The sequence below is a fragment of the Salvelinus sp. IW2-2015 genome, linkage group LG18 (genome assembly GCF_002910315.2).
Source record: "Salvelinus sp. IW2-2015 linkage group LG18, ASM291031v2, whole genome shotgun sequence".
NCBI lineage: Eukaryota > Metazoa > Chordata > Actinopteri > Salmoniformes > Salmonidae > Salvelinus > Salvelinus sp. IW2-2015.
Window position 1 is genome coordinate 64,657,225 of NC_036858.1, and position 22,523 is coordinate 64,679,747.

Consider the following 22,523-nt stretch of genomic DNA (forward strand, 5'->3'; position numbering starts at 1 on the left):
CATTCCATAAAAACATTTTGTAAATGAAATTAACATTTTCTAAAGATGTTGGTGAGTCACACTCCCAAACCCAAATTAAAATACAATTTCTGCAACAACAAAAAATGTAAGCTAAAGCCATCTGTCAATCAAGGTCATTGTCATTAGTCATGAATTCATCTCTGTAGCCCTGACTGAAAGGTGGGTTTGGTGACAGCAGAGGGATAACTCGGCCCAAAATCTGTCTTCTCCAGCAGGTGGCGTTTTGTTGTTGTTTTTTTCCTCTCACCAAGCCAGGTTTTTTGTATGGAGGTCAAAGAGAGTGTCGGGTTTGGTTAACCAAAAATGTAATGGCTTATTTGATCTAATAGAGGTTTTGTAATGCTTAGGTTTTTATGACTGTACTGATATTAGTAGGATGTGACATAAAAAGCCCCTTATATCAGAGTTCTGCCTGTTATCACACGTGTATCTGCTCTCTCATTGGCTAGAACGGTCTTACCCGATCTCTTTTCCTCCTAACTGCCTTACATTTTTGAAGACATTCTTTTAATTCTTAGAGTGGCCAATGGAGTATCTGGTCAATATAATGGATCATCTGTGGTGACAGCCAGTATGATTAGGTAATACCAACAATGTATATATAAAACTGGATTGCTTATGCTATCTATTTGCCATTGAGAGGCTTTGAAGCCGTCGGTCTGCATATTGGCACTCCCCAGTAGGAGCAGTCCTCCATAGGAATGAATGGAACTCTACAGTATTTCAAATAAATGTTTCAAGGACAAAATTACATGTATTTAAGTATTTTTTGTTTTAGTGGGGACAGTAACATTAGTCATGAAATATAATTTAAAGGTATGCGATAAGGTGTCTGTAATAGAATWAATGTGGCAAAAATGAAGGTAGACATGAATAAATGCTATAGCTTCCAAAATGTTTATACAATGGTGGGGGAGTGCCAAAATGGAGGCACGGTGGATTCAACACAGCGCCACTGATCAGTCACCTAGCGTATATATAGATCACTGGGTAATAATACACATTAGGACAGTTCTCTACAGGGTTACTGGCAGCTGTCATCTATTATCATAGTGGGATTCAATCCTCTAAAACCCTTGGATGGATATTTAGTTTTTGAGGTCAGGCTTTTGGCTGGGTCTGAGGATGAGATCATCAAAGGCAAAATAGTGTAAGTATAAAATCCACACAGACAGAGGAATGTAATCTACATCGGTAATACATCACTGACAATTTGTTGTTCAATGTTACTGGTGACATATATTCATCTCAAACTATACATTGTTAGCAAACTATTAACATTTGACTTGAATCCGTCACAAAGTGTGTAAATGAAGACTAGTTGCGGTAGGATTTGGCGACAGATCTGGTCCCGTGCTGTAGAAGGGGTTGGACCTCTTCTTTCTTTGGCCTGGACACATAGAGATCACTACTGATATCAGGGAAGTCCTGTTGTGGCTGCAGTTCCATGTTCATGCTGGAGTAAGTGGCGTTACTGGACTTAGACATCTGCAAAATAAAAAATAAATATTTACACTGACACACAAGTGATTTTTGGTGTTTGTAGGGCTACATTGTCTGAATATTTCTTAGTAGTTTCATTTTGAACAAGAACAAAAACACTGTGCAGATCCCCATGACTTGACAGCAGTGATGTAGAGTTCAGTAAACCCCGAGTCCGAATCCAAGTCTGAGTTCTTTGGTAGTGCTAAAAGCCGCAGTCCAACCATTTGCTAAGCTAAATTTCATTACAATGTTTCACGTTTGTAAGGCTGATTAGATAATACAGTTATCTATCATTGCTGCTGGTCGAGTCCGAGTCGTGTCACGAGTCATGAGAATCGTGTCAAGTCGAGTCGAGTCTGAACCAAAACTGAGTCCTGTACTCGAGTACTACAACACCGCTTGACAGAGCTTTCTACTGCTACGAACAATTTTTGGAGTTGATCGTTAGTCAATTTGTTAGGTATTTTTCATGCTCATGTGGACATATTGTAGAATACACTCCTTTCTTTGGGATAAGTACTGAAACAGGGCCTAACATTCTTCAACAAGTCCCTCTGTCAGTCTCCTACCTGTGGTTTGTTGTTGTGTCCATTCTTAGTGCGACAGGCTATAACAGTGATGAAGGCGAGTATTGCCAAGATGATCCCAGTACATGTCAGGGTGAATAGCAGGTTAATGGAGGCTATAAGAAGACAAAGAGAGAATTGTTTTTCTACAGTATTACATGATGCAGTTAGACAAGCTTGAATACTGGTCAGAAGTTCTGCAAGCAGAATTGATTTTCTTTTTACAATTAACTCCCAATTAGTAACTGTCATACTCCCCAGTATCTGCATACATGATTATTAGCATGTCTCCTCTTGTCTTAACTTTGTGCACCATTGAATCATGTTCCTATTTACACAAACCATCATTCATCATTCTTTCAGTCTCTGGTTTCAAACAATCTATTTGTTATGCATTAAAATTAGGTCACAAGCTTCCTGAAACTCCTCTGTAACCATACCATCCAGCACAAATCWATTCACCACAGGAGACAAATGCAGTATGGGGTGTGGGTCCTGCTGTTAAATTGCTCTCCTCCAGAACTCCTTAGCTGCATTCCTCAACCCTGGCCACTGTCCCACTGACGTCTTTTCARTTATCTRAACACACTATCACTCGGTTCAGCTGAAGATTACAGGAAGAACCATGAAATCTAAAGAGGTAAATTCTCATCAAAACCTCTTGTGCCACCAGAACTGCTGAGGGACACTACTAATAGATRGATAATTTGTACTATATCAAACCGTCTATACTGTATTCAAATCAAAATGTATTTGTCACATGCTCCGGATACAACAGGTGTAGACCTTACCGTGAAATGCTTACTTACAAGCCCTTAACCAACAATGCAGTTCAAGAAATAAAGTTAAGAAAATATTTACTAAATAATATAAAAATAGTAAAATAAAAAAAACAAGTAACACAAAAAAAAAGAACAATAACGAGGCCATATACAAGTACAGGTTACTCAAGTTATTTTGTACATGTAGTTAGGGGTAAAGTGACTATACATAGATAATAAACAGCAAGTAGCAGCAGTGTAAAAACAAAGGAAGGGGAAGGGCGTGTCAATGTAAAATAGTCCGGTGGCCATTTGATTAATTGTCAGCAGTCTTATGGCTTGGGGTAGAAGCTGCCTTTTGGTCCTAGACTTGGCGCTCCGGTATCGCTTGCCGTGTAGCAGAGAGAAAAGTCTACAGTATGACTTGAGTGACTGGGGTCTTTTGACAATTTTTGGGCCTTCCCAAAAAAGTGAGAGGACAATGTTGTACTGTACTGTACTATCCTGTAGCTTCTGCCTAGCGTGACTAATGTGGACCAAATCTCCACAGACCACATGATAACACCAGACTTACGACTCTCCTCACAAAGATGTTGTAGGAGGTCTGCAGTTTGCTGATGTCGTTGCGGCGCTGATGTCCAGACAGTGTCTCCTAAAGCTGTAAGGTGTGGTTCAGTATCATGGTGTTCTCATACAGCATGTCAGTGACAGCCTTAGGTTTGCTGATACACAGTTCTGTAGGAACCTCCAACAGACCCACATGGGAGGACTAGAAAAAAGAGAGAGGAGAGAGAGAGAGAAGAGAGAAAAGAGAAGAGAAGAGAGAGAGAGAGAGAGAGAGAGAGAGAGAGAGAGAGAGAGAGAGAGAGAGAGAGATGATGAGAATAAATACAGCACACCCACATTGGAAGACTGGGAAACAGAGAGAGGGAGAGATAGAATAAATGATCTGATTCTTTGATGTGTTATACATGTTAAGTATGTTGTGTGTGTTAATTGTGTGGCCTACTGAGAAATTGTACCCACCTTCCATCCACATGAACAACCAGACTGTTGTTTCTGGAAACCTGGAAACTCAAAGGGCTCTTCAACTCAATATTTCTGATGGCGTCTGGAAAATAGCAGAGATATGCAATACGCCTACATTGATGTTGTGGTGTCACTTACTGTATGGTAAACCKAATGTGATATTTAAAAACTCTACTATTTCAAACCAGATAATTATGAACAACAATGATGTGTATGCTGTCTACCTACCCAAAACTGTAACGTCCATGCTGTATACCCCAGTTAGTGGAGTAGAGATTTTGTTCACTTGGGTCACTACTCTCAGCCGCAGAGTGTAGTTTCCAGAGGATGAGTAGTTATAGTGCACAGACGGCTCCGATCCTTTCAGCACCTCTCTTACAAAACCAAAACATTGATTGATTGATTGGGAAAAATTATTCACTGAGGACAACTCAGGGATAACAGGTTAAAGCAATTCCACTTGTTTCTAACGTGGGCCCTGATGGAATACATTCAACACTGACAAGACAACAGAAAACAACAGTAATCCTTACAGTAAAAAACAGCATCACAACATCGAATAAATAAGAAAAAATAAAACAACCACATGATATTTAAATATATAGCCTAAACTACAAAACATGCATTCGATGATAAACATAGGCCTACCCGTTGCCGAAGTCCCAGGTATAGGTGAATCTGGCGGTGCGTAAAGTGTTCCTTGGATCGAACAGTTCAAACTTTGTCTCGGTTGGAACTTCCGTGGCCAGCTCCTTGTCCCGCAGATAAGTCACATTTCCTTCCCTCTGAATGAAGCTGAGCTTCCCTGCAATATTTTCTGAATAAAAAAGTAAAAAACATGAGTTTACTATACTTTTTTTTTTTTTTTACGTATTGTATTAAAATAATGTTATGCGTAAAAGTAAACCTACGAAGATTGCTCAAACCGTCTGTTGCGAGCCCCAAAACGTGGGGGCTCAGAATCAGTGGAAGTGACATGACGACCAACCCAATTATATTTCTGAAATCATAAACCAGAAGTTCAAAAAATGAAGTTACATTTACTGTAATGAAATTCTGATTTTTTGCCCAAATATTACACATACAACACATCATATTTACCGATACATTTGCGCTTGTCCGCTCACAGAAGAGGAAAATGGTGTAGGATACTTCAGGACTAAGAAATTGAGAAATGGGGACAGTCTTCAGATGGCCAACCGATAGTAGATGCCTTGTCAGCCGGTGCCAGCAAATTGTTCATGCCCTTTATGTTTCCCAGATATACGTAATAGCTTGAAATCATGTCCATGCGTTTTAACCATATGTGTCAGAATACAAACAGCTGTTGTGTCTCACTATTGTACGTCGCTCTGGATAAAAGCGTCTGCTAAATGACTCAAACGTTAACGTGTTGGAAGTCGCTGTTGATAGTGGAGGTATTTAACAAAACATTGTTTTACCTATATTTAACTAGGCAATTCAGTTAAGAACACATTCTTATATACAATTACGGCTTACACCGGCCAAACCCGGACGACTCTGGGCCAATTGTGCGCCACCCTATGAGACTCCCAATCACGGCCGGTGATACACTCTGGATTCGAACAAGGGGGTCTGTAGTAACGCCTCAAGCACTAAGATGCAGTGCTTTAGACCGCTGCGCAACTCGGGAGGTTCTCGGGAGACAATTGATTTTCCTCATTGACATTATGACCCACATCAAAAATGTGCAGGACACGTCTTAGGAATGGCCAACTAAATTTTTTCCTCCTATTTACCTAGAAAATCACATTTTATTGGTCACATGCGCAGAATAGAACATGTGTAGGCTTTACAGTGAAATGCTTACTCATGATTCCATTCCCAACAGTGCAGAGTTAAAAAGTAAAACAAATATTTACTGAATAAAAAGGAAATAGTAACACAATAAAAATAATAGCAAGGCAATATACAAGGAGTAGCTGTATCGAGTACAAGGGTACGAGTAGTTGAGGTAATTGAGGTAATGCATGTGGGTAGAGGTAAAATTGACTAGGCCATCAGGATAAATGATAAACAGAGTAGCAGCAGCTATGTAACGTGTGTGTGTGTGTGTGTGTGTGTGTGTGTGTGTGTGTGTGTGTGTGTGTGTGTGTGTGTGTGTGTGTGTGTTGGAGTGTCAGTGTAGAGTATGTGTGTGGATAGAGTCTAGTGAGTGTGTCTCTGCAAAACCATTTTTAATATTTATTTTGATAGTGATAGATGTGCAGATGAGGATGTGCAAGTAGAAATACTGGTGTGCAAAAGAGCAGAAAAGTAAATAAAAACAATATGGGGATGAGGTAGATTGCATGGGCTACTTACAGATGGGCTATGTACAGCTGCAGCGATCRGTTAGCTGCTCAGATAGCTGATGTTTAAAGTTAGTGAGGGAAATATAAGTCTCCAGCTTCAGCGATGTTTGCAATTCGTTCCAGTCATTGGCAGCAGAGAACTGGAAGGAAAAGCTGMCAAAGGAGGTGTTGGCTTTAGGGATGACCAGTGAGATATACCTGCTGGAGCGTGTGCTACGATTGGGTGTTGTTATCGTGACCAGTGAGCTGAGATATGGAGGACCTTTACCTAGCAAAGACTTATAGATGACCTGGAGCCAGTGAGTCTGGCGTCGAATATGTAGCGAGGACCAGCCGACAAGAGCACACAGGTTGCAGTGGTGGGTGGTATATGGGGCTTTGGTGACAAAACGGATGGCACTGTGATAGACTGCATACAGTTTGCTGAGTAGAATGTTGGAGGCTATTTTGTTTATGACATCGCCGAAGTCGAGGATCGGTAGGATAGTCAGTTTTACGAGGATATGTTTGGCGGCGTGAGTGAAGGAGGCTTTGTTGCAAAATAGGAAGACGATTCTAGATTTAATTTGGGATTGGAGATGTTTAATATGAGTCTGGAAGGAGAGTTTACAGTCTAGCCAGACACCTAGGTATTTGTAGTTGTCCACATATTCTAAGTCAGAACCGTCCAGAGTAGTGATGCTAGTCGGGCGGGCTGGTGCGAGCAGCGAACGGTTGAAAAACATGCATTTAGTTTGACTAGCTTTTAAGAGCAGTTGGAGGCCAAGGTAGGAGTGTTGTATGGCATTGAAGCTCATTATGAGGTTTGTTAACACAGTGTCCAAAGAAGGGCCAGATGTATACAAAATGGTGTCGTCTGCGTAGAGGTGGATCAGGGAATCACCCGCAGCAAGAGCGACATCGTTGATATATACAGAGAAAAGAGTTGGCGCGGGAATTGAACCCTGTGGTACCCCCATAGAGACGGCCAGAGGTTCGGACAGCAGGCCCTCGGATTTGACACACTGAACTCTGTCTGAKAAGTAGTTGGTGAACCAGGCGAAGAAGTCATTTGAGAAACCAAGGCTGTTGAGTCTGCCGATAAGAATACAGTGATTGACAGAGTCGAAGGCCTTGGCCAGGTCGATGAAGATGGCTGCACAGTACTGTCTTTTATCGATGGCGGTTATGATATCGTTTAGTACCTTGAGCATGGCTGAGGTGCACCCGTGACCAGCTCGGAAACCGGATTGCACAGTGGAGAAGGTACGGTGGGATTCGAAATGGTCAGTGATCTGTTTATTAACTTGGCTGTTTATTAGTGTCTAGTCTGCCTAGAAGGCCAGCATCCCGGAGTCGCCTCTTCACTGTTGACGTTGAGACTGGTATTTTGCGGGCACTATTTAATGAAGCTGCCAGTTGAGGACTTGTGAGGCGTCTGTTTCTCAAACTAGACACTCTAATGTACTTGTCCTCTTGCTCAGTTGTGCACCGGGGCCTCCCACTCCTCTTTCCATCTGGTTAGAGACAGAAGGGAGAAGTACACAGCGTTGTACGAGATCTTCAGTTTCTTGGGAATTTCTTGCATGGAATAGCCATCATTTCTCAGAACAAGAATAGACTGACGAGTTTCAGAAGAAAGTTCTTTGTTTCTGACCATTTTGAGCCTGTAATCGAGCGCACAAATGCTGATGCTCCAGATACTCAACTAGTCTAAAGAAGGCCAGATGTATTGCTTTTTAATCAGAACAACAGTTTTCAGCTGTGCTAACATAATTGCAAAMKGGTTTTCTAATGATCAATTAGCCTTTTAAAATTATAAACTTTGATTAGCTCACACAACATACCATTGGAACACAGGAGTGATGCTTGCTGATAATGTACATAGATATTCTATAAAAAATATTTTCCAGCTACAATAGTCATGTACAACATTAAAATGTCCACACTGTATTTCTGTTCAATTTGATGTTATTTTAATGGACAAAAAAATGCTTTTCTTTCAAAAACAAGGACATCTCTGAATGACCCCAAACTTTTGAACAGTAGTGTGTGTATATATATATATCCACTGATTCTTGAAAAATATAAATGCCTCATGAGCTTACTTCAACTGTCACACTCCATGAGAACCCAAAATATAAGCTTGATTTCTCCGATGTTTTTTAACGTTGAACATGTAAACAAACACTGTATAGCCTCATAACATGGTTAAAACAATAATTTTAATATCATGGATGGTCAGTCCTTAGCTCCCATAGCTCTGTCAATTAATCTGAGAGTGGTTACATTTCTCCAAGCCCATCCCTCAGCTTTTTACCAAAACAGAGGCGGGACATCCGTTTTGTTATTGTGAATCACAGCCGCGAGCTGCCCAGTGACACAAGCCTACCAGACGGGCTAAATAACTTCTATGCTTGCTTCGAGGCAAGCAACACTGAATCATGCATGAGAGTATCAGCTGTTCCGGACAACTGTGTGATCACGCTCTCCGTAGCCGATGTAATACCTTTAAACAGGCCAGGTGGATTACCATGACGTGTACTTCGAGCATGCGCTGACCAACTGGCAAGTGTCTTCACTGACATTTTCAACCTGTCCCTGACCGAGTCTGTAATACCAACATGTTTCAAGCAGACCACCATAGTCCCTGTGCCCAGGAACACCAAGGTAACCTGCCTAAATGACTACCGACCCGTAGCACTCACGTCTGTAGCCATGAAGTGCTTTTAAAGGCTGGTCATGGCTCATATCAACACCATTATCCAGGAAACTCTAGACCCACTACAATTTGCATACCGCCACAACAGATCCACAGATGATGCAACCTCTATTGCACTCCACAATGCCCTTTCCCACCTGGACAAAAGGAACACCTACGTGAGAATGCTATTCATTGACTACAGCTCAGCATTCAACACCATAGTGCCATCAAAGCTCATCACTAAGCTAATAAGGACCCTGGGATTAAACACCTCCCTCTGCAACTGAATTCTGAACTTTCTGACAGGCCGTAACCAGGTGGTAAGGGTAGGTACAACACATCTGCCACACTGATCCTCAACACAGGGGCCTGTCATGCCAAATAATGTCCCCCGCCAATTAGTGTCCCCCTCTATGTCACAATGGGATTCAATGTGTTCTAACTACTGTTGCTACGGCTGTTGCTAGAATTTGCAACATTCTGACCGGATTACGTAATGAACCAAAGCTTCCGTTGCTATGCTGGTTGCTTGGTTACCTCGTAGCGGTCGCAAAGGAAGTAGGGTGCCAGCTGTTCTAGTTCTATTTAATCTCAGAAGCGTTCAATTAGTCCGCACAAAATTATTACCTCAGAATTGCTCTCCAAGGACGGTGATTTTGACGGTGACAACCTACTGACTACCTGCTGCTTCGGAGGACCGAAAAGCCTTGAAAGAGAACACTATTTCTTTACCACATATTTGTCTTTATATAAGAAAAAGGAATAAATAATTTTAACTGTTTCTAGATTGATTTTATATTGGCATTGCTAGCTACTTATTCACCTCAGCCAGACAGTTTTATTTAGCTAACGTTATTTAAGTTAGCTAGCTAACTCTTATTGTAGCCACTTTCTGTTTATCTAGCTAACTAACTGCTAGCTGCTTTCTGTTTGTATGTAGCTTCCACTTTAATTTCATCGCTCAACTACATTTTCTTTTATCTTTCCAACCAGGCAAAGTACTATGAAGGCACCACTGATCTCGACAAGAGGCGCAACGTTCGCGGGAGGTCAGAGAAATTCACAATTCAGGGTAGGGTTGGGCGATATGGCCAAAATATTATATCACCGTATTTTTTTAAAATATGACGGTATTTGACGGTATTTTTAGTTTTTGAATACTTAAAGTTATTCATTTGCTGTCACGCCCTGACCTTAGTTCCTTTGTTATGTCTCTATATTGGTTTGGTCAGAGCGTGAGTTGGGGTGGGCATTCTATGTTTTTGTTCTATGTTTTATATTTCTATGTGTTTGGCCGAGTGTGGTTCTCAATCAGAGGCAGCTGTCTATCGTTGTCTCTGATTGAGAACCATACTTAGGTAGCCTCATCCCACCTGTGTTTTGTGGGTAGTTGTTTTCTGTTGTGTGTCTGCACCAGCCAGAACTGTTTYGGTCGTTCTCTTTGTTATGTTTGTTACTTTAGTGTTCATTAAATAAATATGAACACGTACCACGCTGCACCTTGGTCCTCTCCTTCCAACAGCCGTTACATTTGCTTTATGAGTAGTGAGTGATCCTAGAGTGGCAACACATACATTCTAAGTGACTTCAATGAGTCTTTCTCCAATCTGATTGTTTTATACTGTTCAATTCAACTTCAACCAAAACAAATTTCAGCACTTATATCATTTCTGCATTTCCTGCACTCATTTGCAGTGGTGGAAAAAGTACCCTTTTTTACTTGAGTAAAAGTAAAGATACGTTAATAGAAAATTACTCAAGTAAAAGTGAAAATCACCCAGTAAAATACTACTTGAGTAAAAGTCTAAAAGTATTTGGTTTTAAATATACTTAAGTATCGAAAGTAAATGTAATTGATCAAATGTACTTAAGTACAAAAGTATAAATAATTTCAAATTCCTTATATCAAGCAAACCAGATGGCACCATTTAATTTTTAATTTTTAATTTACGGCTAACCAGGTGCACACTCCAACACACAAACATAATTTACAAACAAAGCATCTGTGTTTAGTGAGTCCTCCAGATCAGAGGCAGTAGATGACCAGGGATGTTCTCTTGACAAGTGTGTGAATTGGACCATTTTCCTGTCCTGCTAAGCACTCAATGTAACGATTACTTTTAGGTGTCAAGGCAAATGTATGGGATAAAAAGTACAGTATTTTCTTTAAGAATGTAGTGAAGTAAAAGTTGTCAAAAATATTTAAAAAGTAAAGTACAGATACCAAAAAAAACGACTTAAGTAGTACTTGAAAGTATTTTTAATGAAGTACTTTACACCACTGCTCAATTGAGATCATTTCCACACAGCCACGTAGGRCTGCACGATATGGGCAAATAATATAGGATTTATTGCGATTTGACTTGCGAATTAGAGCAAAACTGTTGGAATCATGGAAATAGAATGACTATTCTAATTATATAGTTAGAATATAATAGTGGGCACTTTGAATACAGTGTTGTTTGAGAGTACAACCAATTAAAATGCCAGGGAGGTGTTATTGTGACAGGGTAGGATCTAAAGTGTTGATACGTGTTTCCTAGGGGACCCTATAAGCTTTGGCTACATTGCATGTTTTCTCTTAGCTACTTCATGTTGCTAACATATTCTTGCTTTGCATATTCCTCTTTGATTTAGAAGATACTGTCGCACAAAGAACATACTGATTTAGGTCTACACCATCACTGGTATTATCAGGCTGTATTAGGTAGCTACGTTTGCTCTTACTCGGTACGTTTATTAGCTGTCTATTAGTGGCTAACAATTAGCGTCTCACAAGATTTAGGGCAACTTGCTAAGAAAAGACAAACTAGCTGTTTGCTGATGTAAGAAACACAAACTAATAGTGTCATTATAGAACGCTAGTGAATTTATATTAAGAAGCAAAGTGAAAACAGCATTGTTGCATGTGCTGCATTGACCATGCAGACTGAACGCAAATGTCTAACGGTTGAGGAAATATCAAATGCGCTCCTTGAATAACAGGGGGCGTGGCTAGGTCTGTGGAAAGTGGCACGGCGAGAATGCGGAGAGAGATGACTCAAGTAGTGTAGTAAACCATAAAAATTGACAGTACACATGGCGTATCACATTTAACAAACCAAACATTCAAATACCGGTATAGAAGGTAAAGTAAAAACCCAAACCGGGCCCTGCCTCAATTCCGGTATATTATAAAATACGTATACCGCCCAGCCCAAATTCATTTCTATTACTGTTACTGTTAGATAACTGGAAGGATTTATGTACAACCATTTTTCATCTAGTTGACGTTAGTTGGTCATCTACATGTCACTAGCTATACATTTAGTTATATGTCTGTCACATTGAGGTATCTAGCTATAAGTTAACTCTGATCAATTAAATTAATCAGTGTAAATAATTATTATAGCTGGGGTCATCATCCGTTAGGTAAATATAAAACATCTCAGATAATAACTATTTGAATTTGCACATAAAATAACCTGAAGCTAGTTTTAGTTTTCCTAACACTGACATTTTTCTCTTTATGTCTTCATAAGGGTTACCTCAGTGAAAGCCAACAATCTTCTCCAGTTGGAGCAGTTGGACGGTTGACCACTGAAAGCCCTGACGCCCTACACTTCGGTGAAGCCCGTGAGTCAAAGTATGTTAAGCTTTGGTTGACATTTGAGAAAGCAAGAAATGGTAGTTATGCTGAGCTCATAAAAATGTACCTCTTCAATTTACCTCTCCTAATGACTTTAGGACCGTCAACTGTCCTGCCCACCCAGGAGKTATCCCATCCACCAGAGCCAGGATCAGTCTGATTCTCTGTGCTCTGAGTCAGAAGGGGACCAGTTTGAGGTAGGATGTATTTAAAAAACTGTTGAAAAGTACATATCTCGCCTTCATAACACTGCACTAATCCATCAAATGTTCTCACAGGTGGCTTGCGTCAGACTGGAGGAACAGGGGCAGGTAAGGCCAGCTGCTCTCTGTGGCCAGATGGAGGACCTTCGGGGGGTCATTCTTCCGTCACACTCCTGGTTAGACAATTTTACAATTGATCATGCTCAAGCTCTTTTGCATGTGCAGCATCCAGAAGTAGGAGGTCTCCTCACGGTGGGCGGCATCACCATGCTGCCAACAGTACCAACACTGGCCCAGGGGTTTATCCAGATAGTCAGTCTCAAGGCTAACCACTGGGTCACGGTAAGTAACCTCCGCTGCCAGGTATGTACTGTTAAGGTATATGACTCTAGTGGTCATGACACCACCCCAGAGTTTCTCTCACAACTCACCTCTCATCTTTTCCAGGGACCTCTTAACTAACCTCCAGTTAGTGTTTGCATATCTAAAGGTTCTAGATTTGTGTGTGTAATATGGCAGAAGTCTCCTGGAGTCCATTACACAGCAGGGTTGAGTCATCACCATATTGCTACACCTATCCAAGCCCCATCAGGTCAAACACTACAGAGATAGAGTAGGGGGTTGAGGGCCTTAATTAAAGGTTGAGGGCCTCCTCATCCTTTAACTCTTTMTCTTCTCTCCCTCCAGACGAAATTCTTCATCTAGTGACTTCTCATTGCCCAACAATCTGCCCACTCATCCCATCCCCTCCTCCATGTCATTATATAATTTAAAGCTACTGTTATTGTCATGATGTCATTATCTGCTAATAAAGTTTGCTAGCCGTATCATACTGGGCATATAATATGTGAGATACACAGATTAACTAAAAACACTAGCACTGCAAACACTCAGAACAAAGAGAGCAGCAGTGCCTGGACTTCRCAGTCTYCCTCTTCAAGTCCCCCTTCCGAGACTGCCTGTTGAGAACAAGTGACAGGCAGAACCTCCCAACCACACAGCACCCACCTCTTTATTCCACACACCAGAATTAAGTATTTCAGTCTGATTGCCATGTGAGTGCACAAAAAATAATCTGTGAAAAGAAATGAATGACACTGTATACCAACAAGTTTATGTATTAAATCWTAAATATTGCCAGGTTGGTTTTCACAGCTGTTTCATAAGGTGTTTATTATTGTAAGTTGTAAGGTATCCTTTGGTAGTATTTATTTGTTCCACATTATTCATTGTTGTATCCTACGACCAACAATAGATTCATATATATTCAACCACAAGGGTGTACCAATGAGCCGTGTGAGATAGAACAAAATGAATCATAATAGAGGACTACTGAAATGATGTTATGTCAGTGTAGACAAGGGAAGGGCAGGTTAAAATAAAAACATGACAGCCAGACAAGCCAGCTTATGAATCAAAGGGATTTGCATATAAATGGAGTGGAAATTAACTGACTTTGTGATCTGTAAATTAAGTAACTTTAATGTGTCAAGCAGATTACACGTTTTCTTTGCCATTTCCGAAACATAGCAAAACATTTAAGACATGGATTTCATGTTGTAATGTTAACAAGGTACCAAAAAGTAGTTAGAATTAATGTTTTCATTTGATTAGCTAAACCAAACTTGTTAAAACAGCTAAACTGTTGCAAAACTCAGCCTTGTTTGAATAGCAATGATGAAAAGAACTTCATTTAGACTGCAACAATATCCAAAATTCTAATCATTAGGTCACCACACTGTTGATATAGCAATGAACGCTAATAGTTTATCGAATCCCATTGTGACGCATAGGGGGACACTATTTGGCATGACAGGCCCCTCAGGGGTGCGTGCTCAGTCCCCTCCTGTACTCCCTATTCACCCTTGACTGCATGGCCAAGCACGACTCCAACACCATCATTAAGTTTGCTGATGACACAACAGTGGTAGGCCTGATCACTGACAATGATGAGACAGCCTATAGGGAGGAGGTCAGAGACCTGGCAGTGTGGTGCCAGGATAACAACCACTCCCTCAATGTGATCAAGACTAAGGAGATGATTGTGGACTACAGAAAAAGGAGGACCGAGCACTCCCCCATTCTCATTGACGGGGCTGTAGTGGAGCAGGTTGAGAGTTTCAAGTTCCTTGGTGTCCACATCACCAACATACTATCATGATCCAAACACACCAAGACAGTCGTGAAGAAGGCATGACAAAGCCTAGGAGACTGAAAAGATTTGGCATGGGTCCTCAGATCCTCAAAAAGTTCTACAGCTGCACCATCGAGAGCATCCTGACTGGTTGCATCACTGCCTGGTATGGCAACTGCACTGCCCACAACTGAATGGGTCTCCAGACGGTGGTGCGGTCTGCACAACACATCACCGGGAGCAAACTACCTGCCCTCCAGGACACCTACAGCACTCGATGTCACAGGAAGCCCAAAAAGATCATCAAGGACATCAACCACCTGAGCCACTGCCTGTTCACCCCACTACCATCCAGAAGGTGAGGCCAGTACAGGTGCATCAAAGCTGGGACCGAGAGACTGAAAAATAGCTTCTATCTCAAGTTAAACATCCAGCCATCACTAACACAGAGAGGCTGCTGCCTACATACAGACATGAAATCATTGGCCACTCTATCAACGGATCACTAGTTACTTTATTAATGTCACTTTAATAATGATGTTTACATATCTTGCACTACTCATCCCAGATGTATATACTGTATTTTATACCATCTATTGCATCTCGTCTATGCCGGTCGGCCATTGACCCATCATTATATTTATAAGTACATATTCGTATTCCATCCATTTATTTACATTTGTGTGTTTAGGTAGTTGTTGTGGAATTGTTAGATTACTTGTTAGATATTGCTGCACTGTCAGAACTATAAGCACAAGCATTTCGCTACACTCGCAATAACATCTGCTAACCATGTGTATGTGACCAATACAATTTGATTTGGATTAGTGCTGAGAGATTAGTGCGTTTTGAGGTCTGTTCGGTTTCGGTTCGATTATTTAAAAATAATCACGGTTTTCAGTTTCGACCAAAAAAAATAAACATGACATGCGCTATGCATTATGCGGGGTTGAACGCTGTAACAACACACCATACAACAATTAAAGTTCCATGATGGTAGTGACTGCCCATTACTGCTTATCACTTATTAACAATCAGTTATACTTTACTTTAATAAGATATTTCAGTTGTACATTTGTTTTATTTGATGACTTTATTATTTTATTCCAAGTCATCATCTCATCTCTATAGAGCTACTGCCTATGCTGTCTGACAAAATCACTATTTTAGAAGTTCTTCAAAGTAAATATGATTGCTGAATACCAACTATCAATCACTTAGATCGTGTATTTTCATATAGAGATATCTCGCGAAGTAACAGTTATCTATCCCTCTTGATCTTGCATCTTCTGACTCTTCTCTCCGGCTTCTGACTCTTCTCGCTTGCTTGCCTAAACGAAACACACAGAAAGGCGCACAATGGATTGGGGTCATTGTAGTTAATTACCACGGTTTCTGCACTAAACTATGTAGAATTTTGGATTGTTGGAAACTACAACTCCACCATCGCACAGTTCGAGCTGATCTGATGTATTTTATCTCCAGAGAAACTAGGCAATTTGCGCATTGAGTTCACAGAAATAGAATTCAAATAGTTGAACCGATGTGTAAAAGCCAAGGCCTACAGGTGTGAAATGGAAAACAACATCAGTCTATTCCATATAAAACAACGTTGTCTTCTCTCCGAAAGGTTGCTGGATCGAATCCCCGAGCTGACAATGTAAAATTCGATCGTTCTGCCCCTGAGCAAGACACTTAACTCACTGTTCCCCGGGAGCCGAAGACGTGGGTGTCGATTAAGGTAGCCCTCCGCACCTCTCTGATTCAGAGGGGTTGGGTTAAATGCGGAAGACACATTTCAGTTGAAGGCATTCAGTTGTACAACTGACTACAACAACCAGCAATTAACCACAACATAATTAGGCCCGGAAGGTGTTTACATGAGACTGATGTCGATGGCCAAATTGGGGTGTGAATTGATTTTAAAGTAAGCCTATTGTGATTTAAATTAATCCGAATGCAATAACAAGAACCACCCCGGGAGAGTGAGCGCACCACCCCAATTGTCAATTCCGAGTTGATGATCTACCTAAAACCACAGCACCGAAAGTGCTTGACTCATAAATATCCTATTAAATTACTAGAGGGACTATGTGATCATAATCCCTCAAAGTTATAGATTAGGACTAAATGGCAGCCGTCTTGGTCAGGGAGAATTATCATTATAATTATCATTCCTAATTATTTGGTTTGACTAAAGCAGTGACGACTCGGATACCACGGTTTCTGCCTCCCGCCCCGCGGATACGCAGGGAAGTTTGACTCTCTCGCTGTCAGCGCAGCGGTGAATGCCGGTTTGTTTGGCCACCAGCGAACAGTTGCGTTTCTGCTCTACGTGTACATGCAAGGTGTGACAAATGCCATCAAGCGTAAACTACTCCTGGGACAATTAAACAGCCCACCCTTGGATTTGAAAGGAATTACATAGACTTCGAGTGATTGGCTTTGGTTTTTGGCTTGTTTTTGTTGTTGTTCCGTCTTGAAGAGACTGAGGAATAACTGCCAACATGTCTAGGGATCATGACAATGTGAATAAGCTGACCGAAAGTACATACAAGGTAAGCAGGCTTTTTGTTAGGCTATGTTCTCATCATCATAGCTCCCCATTTCTCCACCTTTACAACAACATGGTTTCCGTATGGCCAATGTCCATCGTCGCCTTTGGCAATAGCAGTAGGCACCATATTGGCTTCAGTTTTAGGGCATAACCAGTTATTATTATTATAGATACATAAACCCATTCCAAAATATGGCCATAAACTTGCACAGTGCGTATGGTGAGAGCACGGGTACACTTGTGACTCGCCCGTGAGAGCGAAAAAGCGYAGTGGAGTAGGCCTAACATTTGCCTTTCCAAATAACTGAAAAAAACAATAATTTGTCATTTGTCAATTTAAAATGTGGCCAATAATCCATATCTTCTTGTTAGTTCATCAATTATAAGGCCATTTGGTGTACTTGCGTCAAGCTTATCACATGCCAGCAACCCCCACCAATTCAGTACTCTGCATGTGAAGTCAAAAGTGTCAGAAACACTAATTCCACATTGTTTATGACGTTCCACAGTTTCAGCYGAAGATAAACCTGTTTCTCTCTGTTTTAATTTGTCTTCCTCCTGTTTTCTCTCTATCTGGCATGGTGCAACTAGGCCTAATGCATACCTGGCAGTTCATTGTTCTGTTGAGGGTGTGCCTGGGGAATTGAAACAGGGACTCCAGTTCTGAACAGCATTTTATTGTGGGCCATTTGAATACGAGTAGGATTGGGTTTGGTTCAATCTGCCCTGTTGCTGCAAATACTTTGTGTATAACTTTGCTCCCACAAAGTTGTAAATTGTGAAGGATCGTGTTGATGATTAAAATGTTTTATTTCAGCTTGGAGTTATTTATAGAATTAACACTAACATTTAAACACTTTATTTATGATGACATTGAGACAATCCTTTATTCGGAGTTGTTTATTAGAAACGTCTCATGATTTATTAACTTATTATTGGTCTCTGTGTATCCACTCCACAACAAGAGATAGAAATTGTGTTTTTGAAACAAAAGATGTGAAGAATAGTTACACTCACTGCCAGTATTATATTGTTCTGCCCCCTCTTGCAGAATGTGATGGAGCAGTTGAACCCAGGACTGAGGAACCTTGTCAATTTGGGGAAGTCCTATGAGAAATCTGTAGCCGGTAAGAACATGTCAATGGAGGATGGTTTGAGTCGGGTTCCTCTCAAGGTGTCTTCCTTCAAGAGAGTTGGTCCTTGCCTGTTGCCACTGTGCTGCTTCTTGCTTTTCTGTGATCTAGTCCCTGTTATATTTTTACATTTAGCAGATTCTCTTATCCAGAGCGACTTACACTTAGTGCATTCATCTTCAGGTAGCTAGGTGAGACAGTCACATATCATAGTTAATGCATTCATCTTTAGATAGCTAGGGGAGACAGTCACATATCATAGTTAATGCATTCATCTTTAGATATCTAGGTGAGACAGTCACATATCACAGTTAGTTCATTCATCTTCAGGTAGCTAGGGGAGACAACCACATATCACAGTTATTTGTCTATTCATCTTCAGATAGCTAGGGGAGACAGTCACATATCACAGTTAGTTCATTCATCTTCAGGTAGCTAGGTGAGACAACCACATATCACAGTTAGTGCATTCATCTTCAGGTAGCTAGGGGAGACAACCACATATCACAGTTATTCGTTCATTCATCTTCAGGTATCTAGGTGAGACAACCACATATCACAGTTAGTGCATTCATCTTCAGATAGCTAGGGGAGACAACCACATATCACAGTTAGTGCATTCATCTTCAGGTAGCTAGGTGAGACAACCACATATCATAGTTAGTTCATTCATCTTCAGGTAGCTAGGTGAGACAACCACATATCACAGTTAATGCATTAATCTTCAGATAGCTAGGGGAGACAATCACATATCACAGTCGTAGTAAGTTATCAGAAAAGTCAGTGCTAGTAGGAAAAGACAAGTGTGAGTGTTTGGGGATTTAGTCAAGGCAATCTGTGAAGAGGTTACTGGTTATTGTCACTTTGTGACAAATGTTGTTATAAACAAGGGTTATATGAACAAAATGTGATTTATTGTCCCAATTTCTGGACAAAAGTTAATTAGATGTCTCACATGATACAGTAACAAGCTTACTTTTACACTCTGGTTTCAGACACTTAGCCACGACTGGCGCAAGGGGCTGAATATGGTATCATGTAGAGATTGAGGAGATCCAATCATTTGATTGTGTTTGTTTGTCTCCTCACAGTGATGACTCTTGCTGGGAAGGCGTACTTTGATGCTGTGTCAAAGATAGGAGAGACTGCTTCCGTGTCCCCTGTCTCCAGAGAATTGGGTAAGTACACACACACATACAGTTGAAGTCAGAAGTTTACATATACCTTAGCCAAATACATTTAAACTCAGTTTTTCACAATTCCTGACATTTAATCCTAGTAAAAATTCCCTGTTTTAGGTCARTTAGGATTACAACTTTTTATTTTAAGAATGTGAAATGTCAGAATAATAGTAGAGAGAATTATTTATTTCATCTTTTATTTCTTTTATCACATTCCCAGGGGGTCAGAAGTTTACATACACTCAATAAGTATTTGGCAGCATTGCCTTTAAATTGTTTAACTTGGGTCAAATGTTTTGGGTAGCTTTCCACAAGCTTCCCACAATAAGTTGGGTGAATTTTGGCCCATTCCTCCTGACAGAGCTGGTGTAACTGAGTCAGGTTTGTAGGCCTCCTTGCACGCATACGTTTTTTCAGGTCTGCCCACAAATTTTCTATAGGATTGAGGTCAGGGATTTGTGATGGCCACTCCAATACCTTGACTTTGTTGTCCTTAAGCCATTTTGCCACAACTTTGTAAGTATGCTTGGGGTCATTGTCCATTTGGAAGACCCATGTGCGACCAAGCTTTAATTTCCTGACTGATGTCTTGAGATGTTGCTTCAATATATCCACATAATTGTCCTGCTTCATGATGCCATCTATTTAGTGAAGTGCACCAGTCTCTCCTGCAGCAAAGCACCCCCACAACATGATGCTGCCACCCCCGTGCTTCACGGTTGGGGTGGTGTTCTTTGGCTTGCAAGCATCCCCCTTTTTCCTCCAAACATAACGATGGTCTTTATATATTTTAGTTTCATAAGACCAGAGGACATTTCTCCAAAAAGTACGATATTTGTCTCCATGTGCAGTTGTGAACCGTAGTCTGGCTTTTTTATGGCGGTTTTTGAACAGTGGCTTCTTCCATGTGAGCGGCCTTTCAGGTTATGTCGATATAGGACTCCTTTTACTGTGGATATAGATACTTTTGTACCTGTTTCCTCCAGCATCTTCACAAGGTCCTTTGCTGTTGTTCTGGGATTGATTTGCACTTTTCTCACCAAAGTACGATCATCTCTAGGAGACAGAACGCATCTCCTTCCAGAGCAGTATGACGGCTGCATGGTCCCATGGTGTTTATACTTGCGTACTGTTGTTTGTACAGATGAACTTGGTACCTTCAGGCGTTTGGAAATTGCTCCCAAGGATGAACCTGTGGAGGTCTATTTTTTTTCTGAGGTCTTGGCTGATTTCTTTTGATTTTCCCATGATGTCAAGCGAAGAGGCACAGAGTTTGAAGGTAGGCCTTGAAATACATCCACAGGTACACCTCCTATTGACTCAAATTATGTCAATTAGCCTATCAGAAGCTTCTGAAGCCATGACATAATTTTCTGTAATTTTCCAAGCTGTTTAAAGGCACAGTCAACTTAGCGTATGTTAACTTCTGACCCACTGGAATTGTGATACATTGAATTGTAAGTGAAATAATCTGTCTGTAAACAATTGTTGGAAAAATTACTTGTGTCATGCACAAAGTAGATGTCCTAACCGACTTGCCAAGACTATAGTTTGTTAACAAGAAATTTGTGGAGTGGTTGAAAAACGAGTTTTAATGACTCCAACCTAAGTGTATGTAAACTTCCCGAATTCAACTGTACATACATACATACATGCATACATACATACATACATACACTGTAATGAATCTGTCATTCGTCCTAGACACAGGTTGTTATTCCCTCTCTTGGTGCTGACTCACCACCCATTATGTTAAAGTGCTGCTGGAGACATTGAGGTGACCCATTTCCCCAGATTTTTATGATCCATTAGGTAGCTTCTTATGTTTGTCACCATCCTCCATGATGGACTGCTGGGTGGATAAGGCCAACAAATGGCTTCATCTGTGTTCATGTCACACATACATTATCCTTATAGTGGCTGTTATCCACAGAACATTAACAAATATAAGGTATTTTTCATGATAATGATGTTTATTCTGTAGTGCTATAGAACTTGAATTGCCTGGTAGCAGATCAGTTTGTGTTTCCAGCCAACTGAATCTAACGTTACAAAATGGAACACCAAATGCGTCCAGAACATTGGTTTAGAATGGGGAATGTCCATTTGAGGAATTCTAATTAAGTCTGGAGCTGTTCCTACTCTATTTCTATGGTTCCTCCTCTGCTGCTCAGACTGGCCTCAGTCAGCGAGACTGGCCACAGTCAGCGAGACTGGCCACAGTCAGCGAGACGGTGTGAATTCTCTCACGCGTTACAGAGCAGGGCAGCAAACACATTGAACAAACAGACTGACAGAAGAGGACACTATTCCCACCATCACATCTATCTTTCCCTCCATCTGCTACCCTTCTCTCCTCTTCCCCTCTCAGGGGCCAGAGTAAAGATTTTGTTGTTGTCAAGATATAGACGCTGAAATTGCTGGAGTTTGATGAACAACATTTTGAGTGTGACCCCTTGTTCGATTTTATTTATTGTTGTTCGGGAACATGTTCATGCTCCATGATGTAAAACAAGCCAGTGTGACCTCAGTAGACCAAACCTCATGTCTGTGTGACCTCAGTAGACCAAACCTCATGTCCCTGTGACCTCAGTAGACCAAACCTCATGTCCCTGTGACCTCAGTAGACCAAACCTCATGTCCCTGTGCATCTCCATAGACAAATCTCATGTCCCGTGACCTCAGTAGACCAAACCTCATGTCCCTGTGACCTCAGTAGACCAAACCTCATGTCCTGTGACCTCAGTAGACCAAACCTCATGTCCCTGTGCCTCAGTAGACCAAACCTCATGTCTCAGTGTGCCCTCAGTAGACCAAACCTCATGTC

The 22,523-nt window shown here is 41.0% G+C and overlaps 2 protein-coding genes and 1 long non-coding RNA gene across 3 annotated transcripts in view; 1 reads left to right on the forward strand and 2 right to left on the reverse strand.

Moving 5' to 3' along the window:
- Window positions 1-774: 774 nt before the first annotated feature.
- On the reverse strand, window positions 775-3,051 carry LOC139029182 (uncharacterized). Its single transcript, XR_011481469.1, has 2 exons — window positions 2,076-3,051; window positions 775-1,509 (listed from the first exon to the last, which is right to left on the reverse strand). It is a non-coding gene; the product is annotated as an uncharacterized lncRNA (long non-coding RNA).
- A 460-nt stretch (window positions 3,052-3,511) lies between these two features.
- On the reverse strand, window positions 3,512-5,391 carry LOC111978819 (transmembrane protein 130-like). Its single transcript, XM_070448201.1, has 6 exons — window positions 4,964-5,391; window positions 4,774-4,862; window positions 4,511-4,679; window positions 4,091-4,236; window positions 3,860-3,944; window positions 3,512-3,602 (listed from the first exon to the last, which is right to left on the reverse strand). Exons 1-6 carry the CDS (start codon window positions 4,969-4,971, stop codon window positions 3,512-3,514), a joined length of 588 nt encoding a protein of 195 aa, XP_070304302.1. The 5' UTR covers window positions 4,972-5,391.
- Window positions 5,392-16,431: 11,040 nt separating this feature from the next.
- Window positions 16,432-22,523, forward strand: part of LOC111977519 (BAR/IMD domain-containing adapter protein 2-like 1) — a 53,659-nt gene continuing 47,567 nt past the window's right edge. Inside the window, exons 1-3 of the mRNA XM_024006966.2 lie at window positions 16,432-17,383; window positions 18,434-18,509; window positions 19,607-19,693. Of these exons, the coding sequence (XP_023862734.1) occupies window positions 17,333-17,383; window positions 18,434-18,509; window positions 19,607-19,693 (214 nt within the window). The 5' untranslated portion in view covers window positions 16,432-17,332. The remainder of the gene's footprint in view (window positions 17,384-18,433; window positions 18,510-19,606; window positions 19,694-22,523) is intronic.

Excerpts from the sequence above, each read along its gene's own strand:
- LOC111978819 (XM_070448201.1), bottom strand. Across the intron at positions 4,237-4,510 it reads ACCTGGGACTTCGGCAACGG|AGAGGTGCTGAAAGGATCGG; the intron begins GTAGGCCTATGT and ends TGGTTTTGTAAG. Across the intron at positions 3,945-4,090 it reads CATGGACGTTACAGTTTTGG|ACGCCATCAGAAATATTGAG; the intron begins GTAGGTAGACAG and ends GCTATTTTCCAG.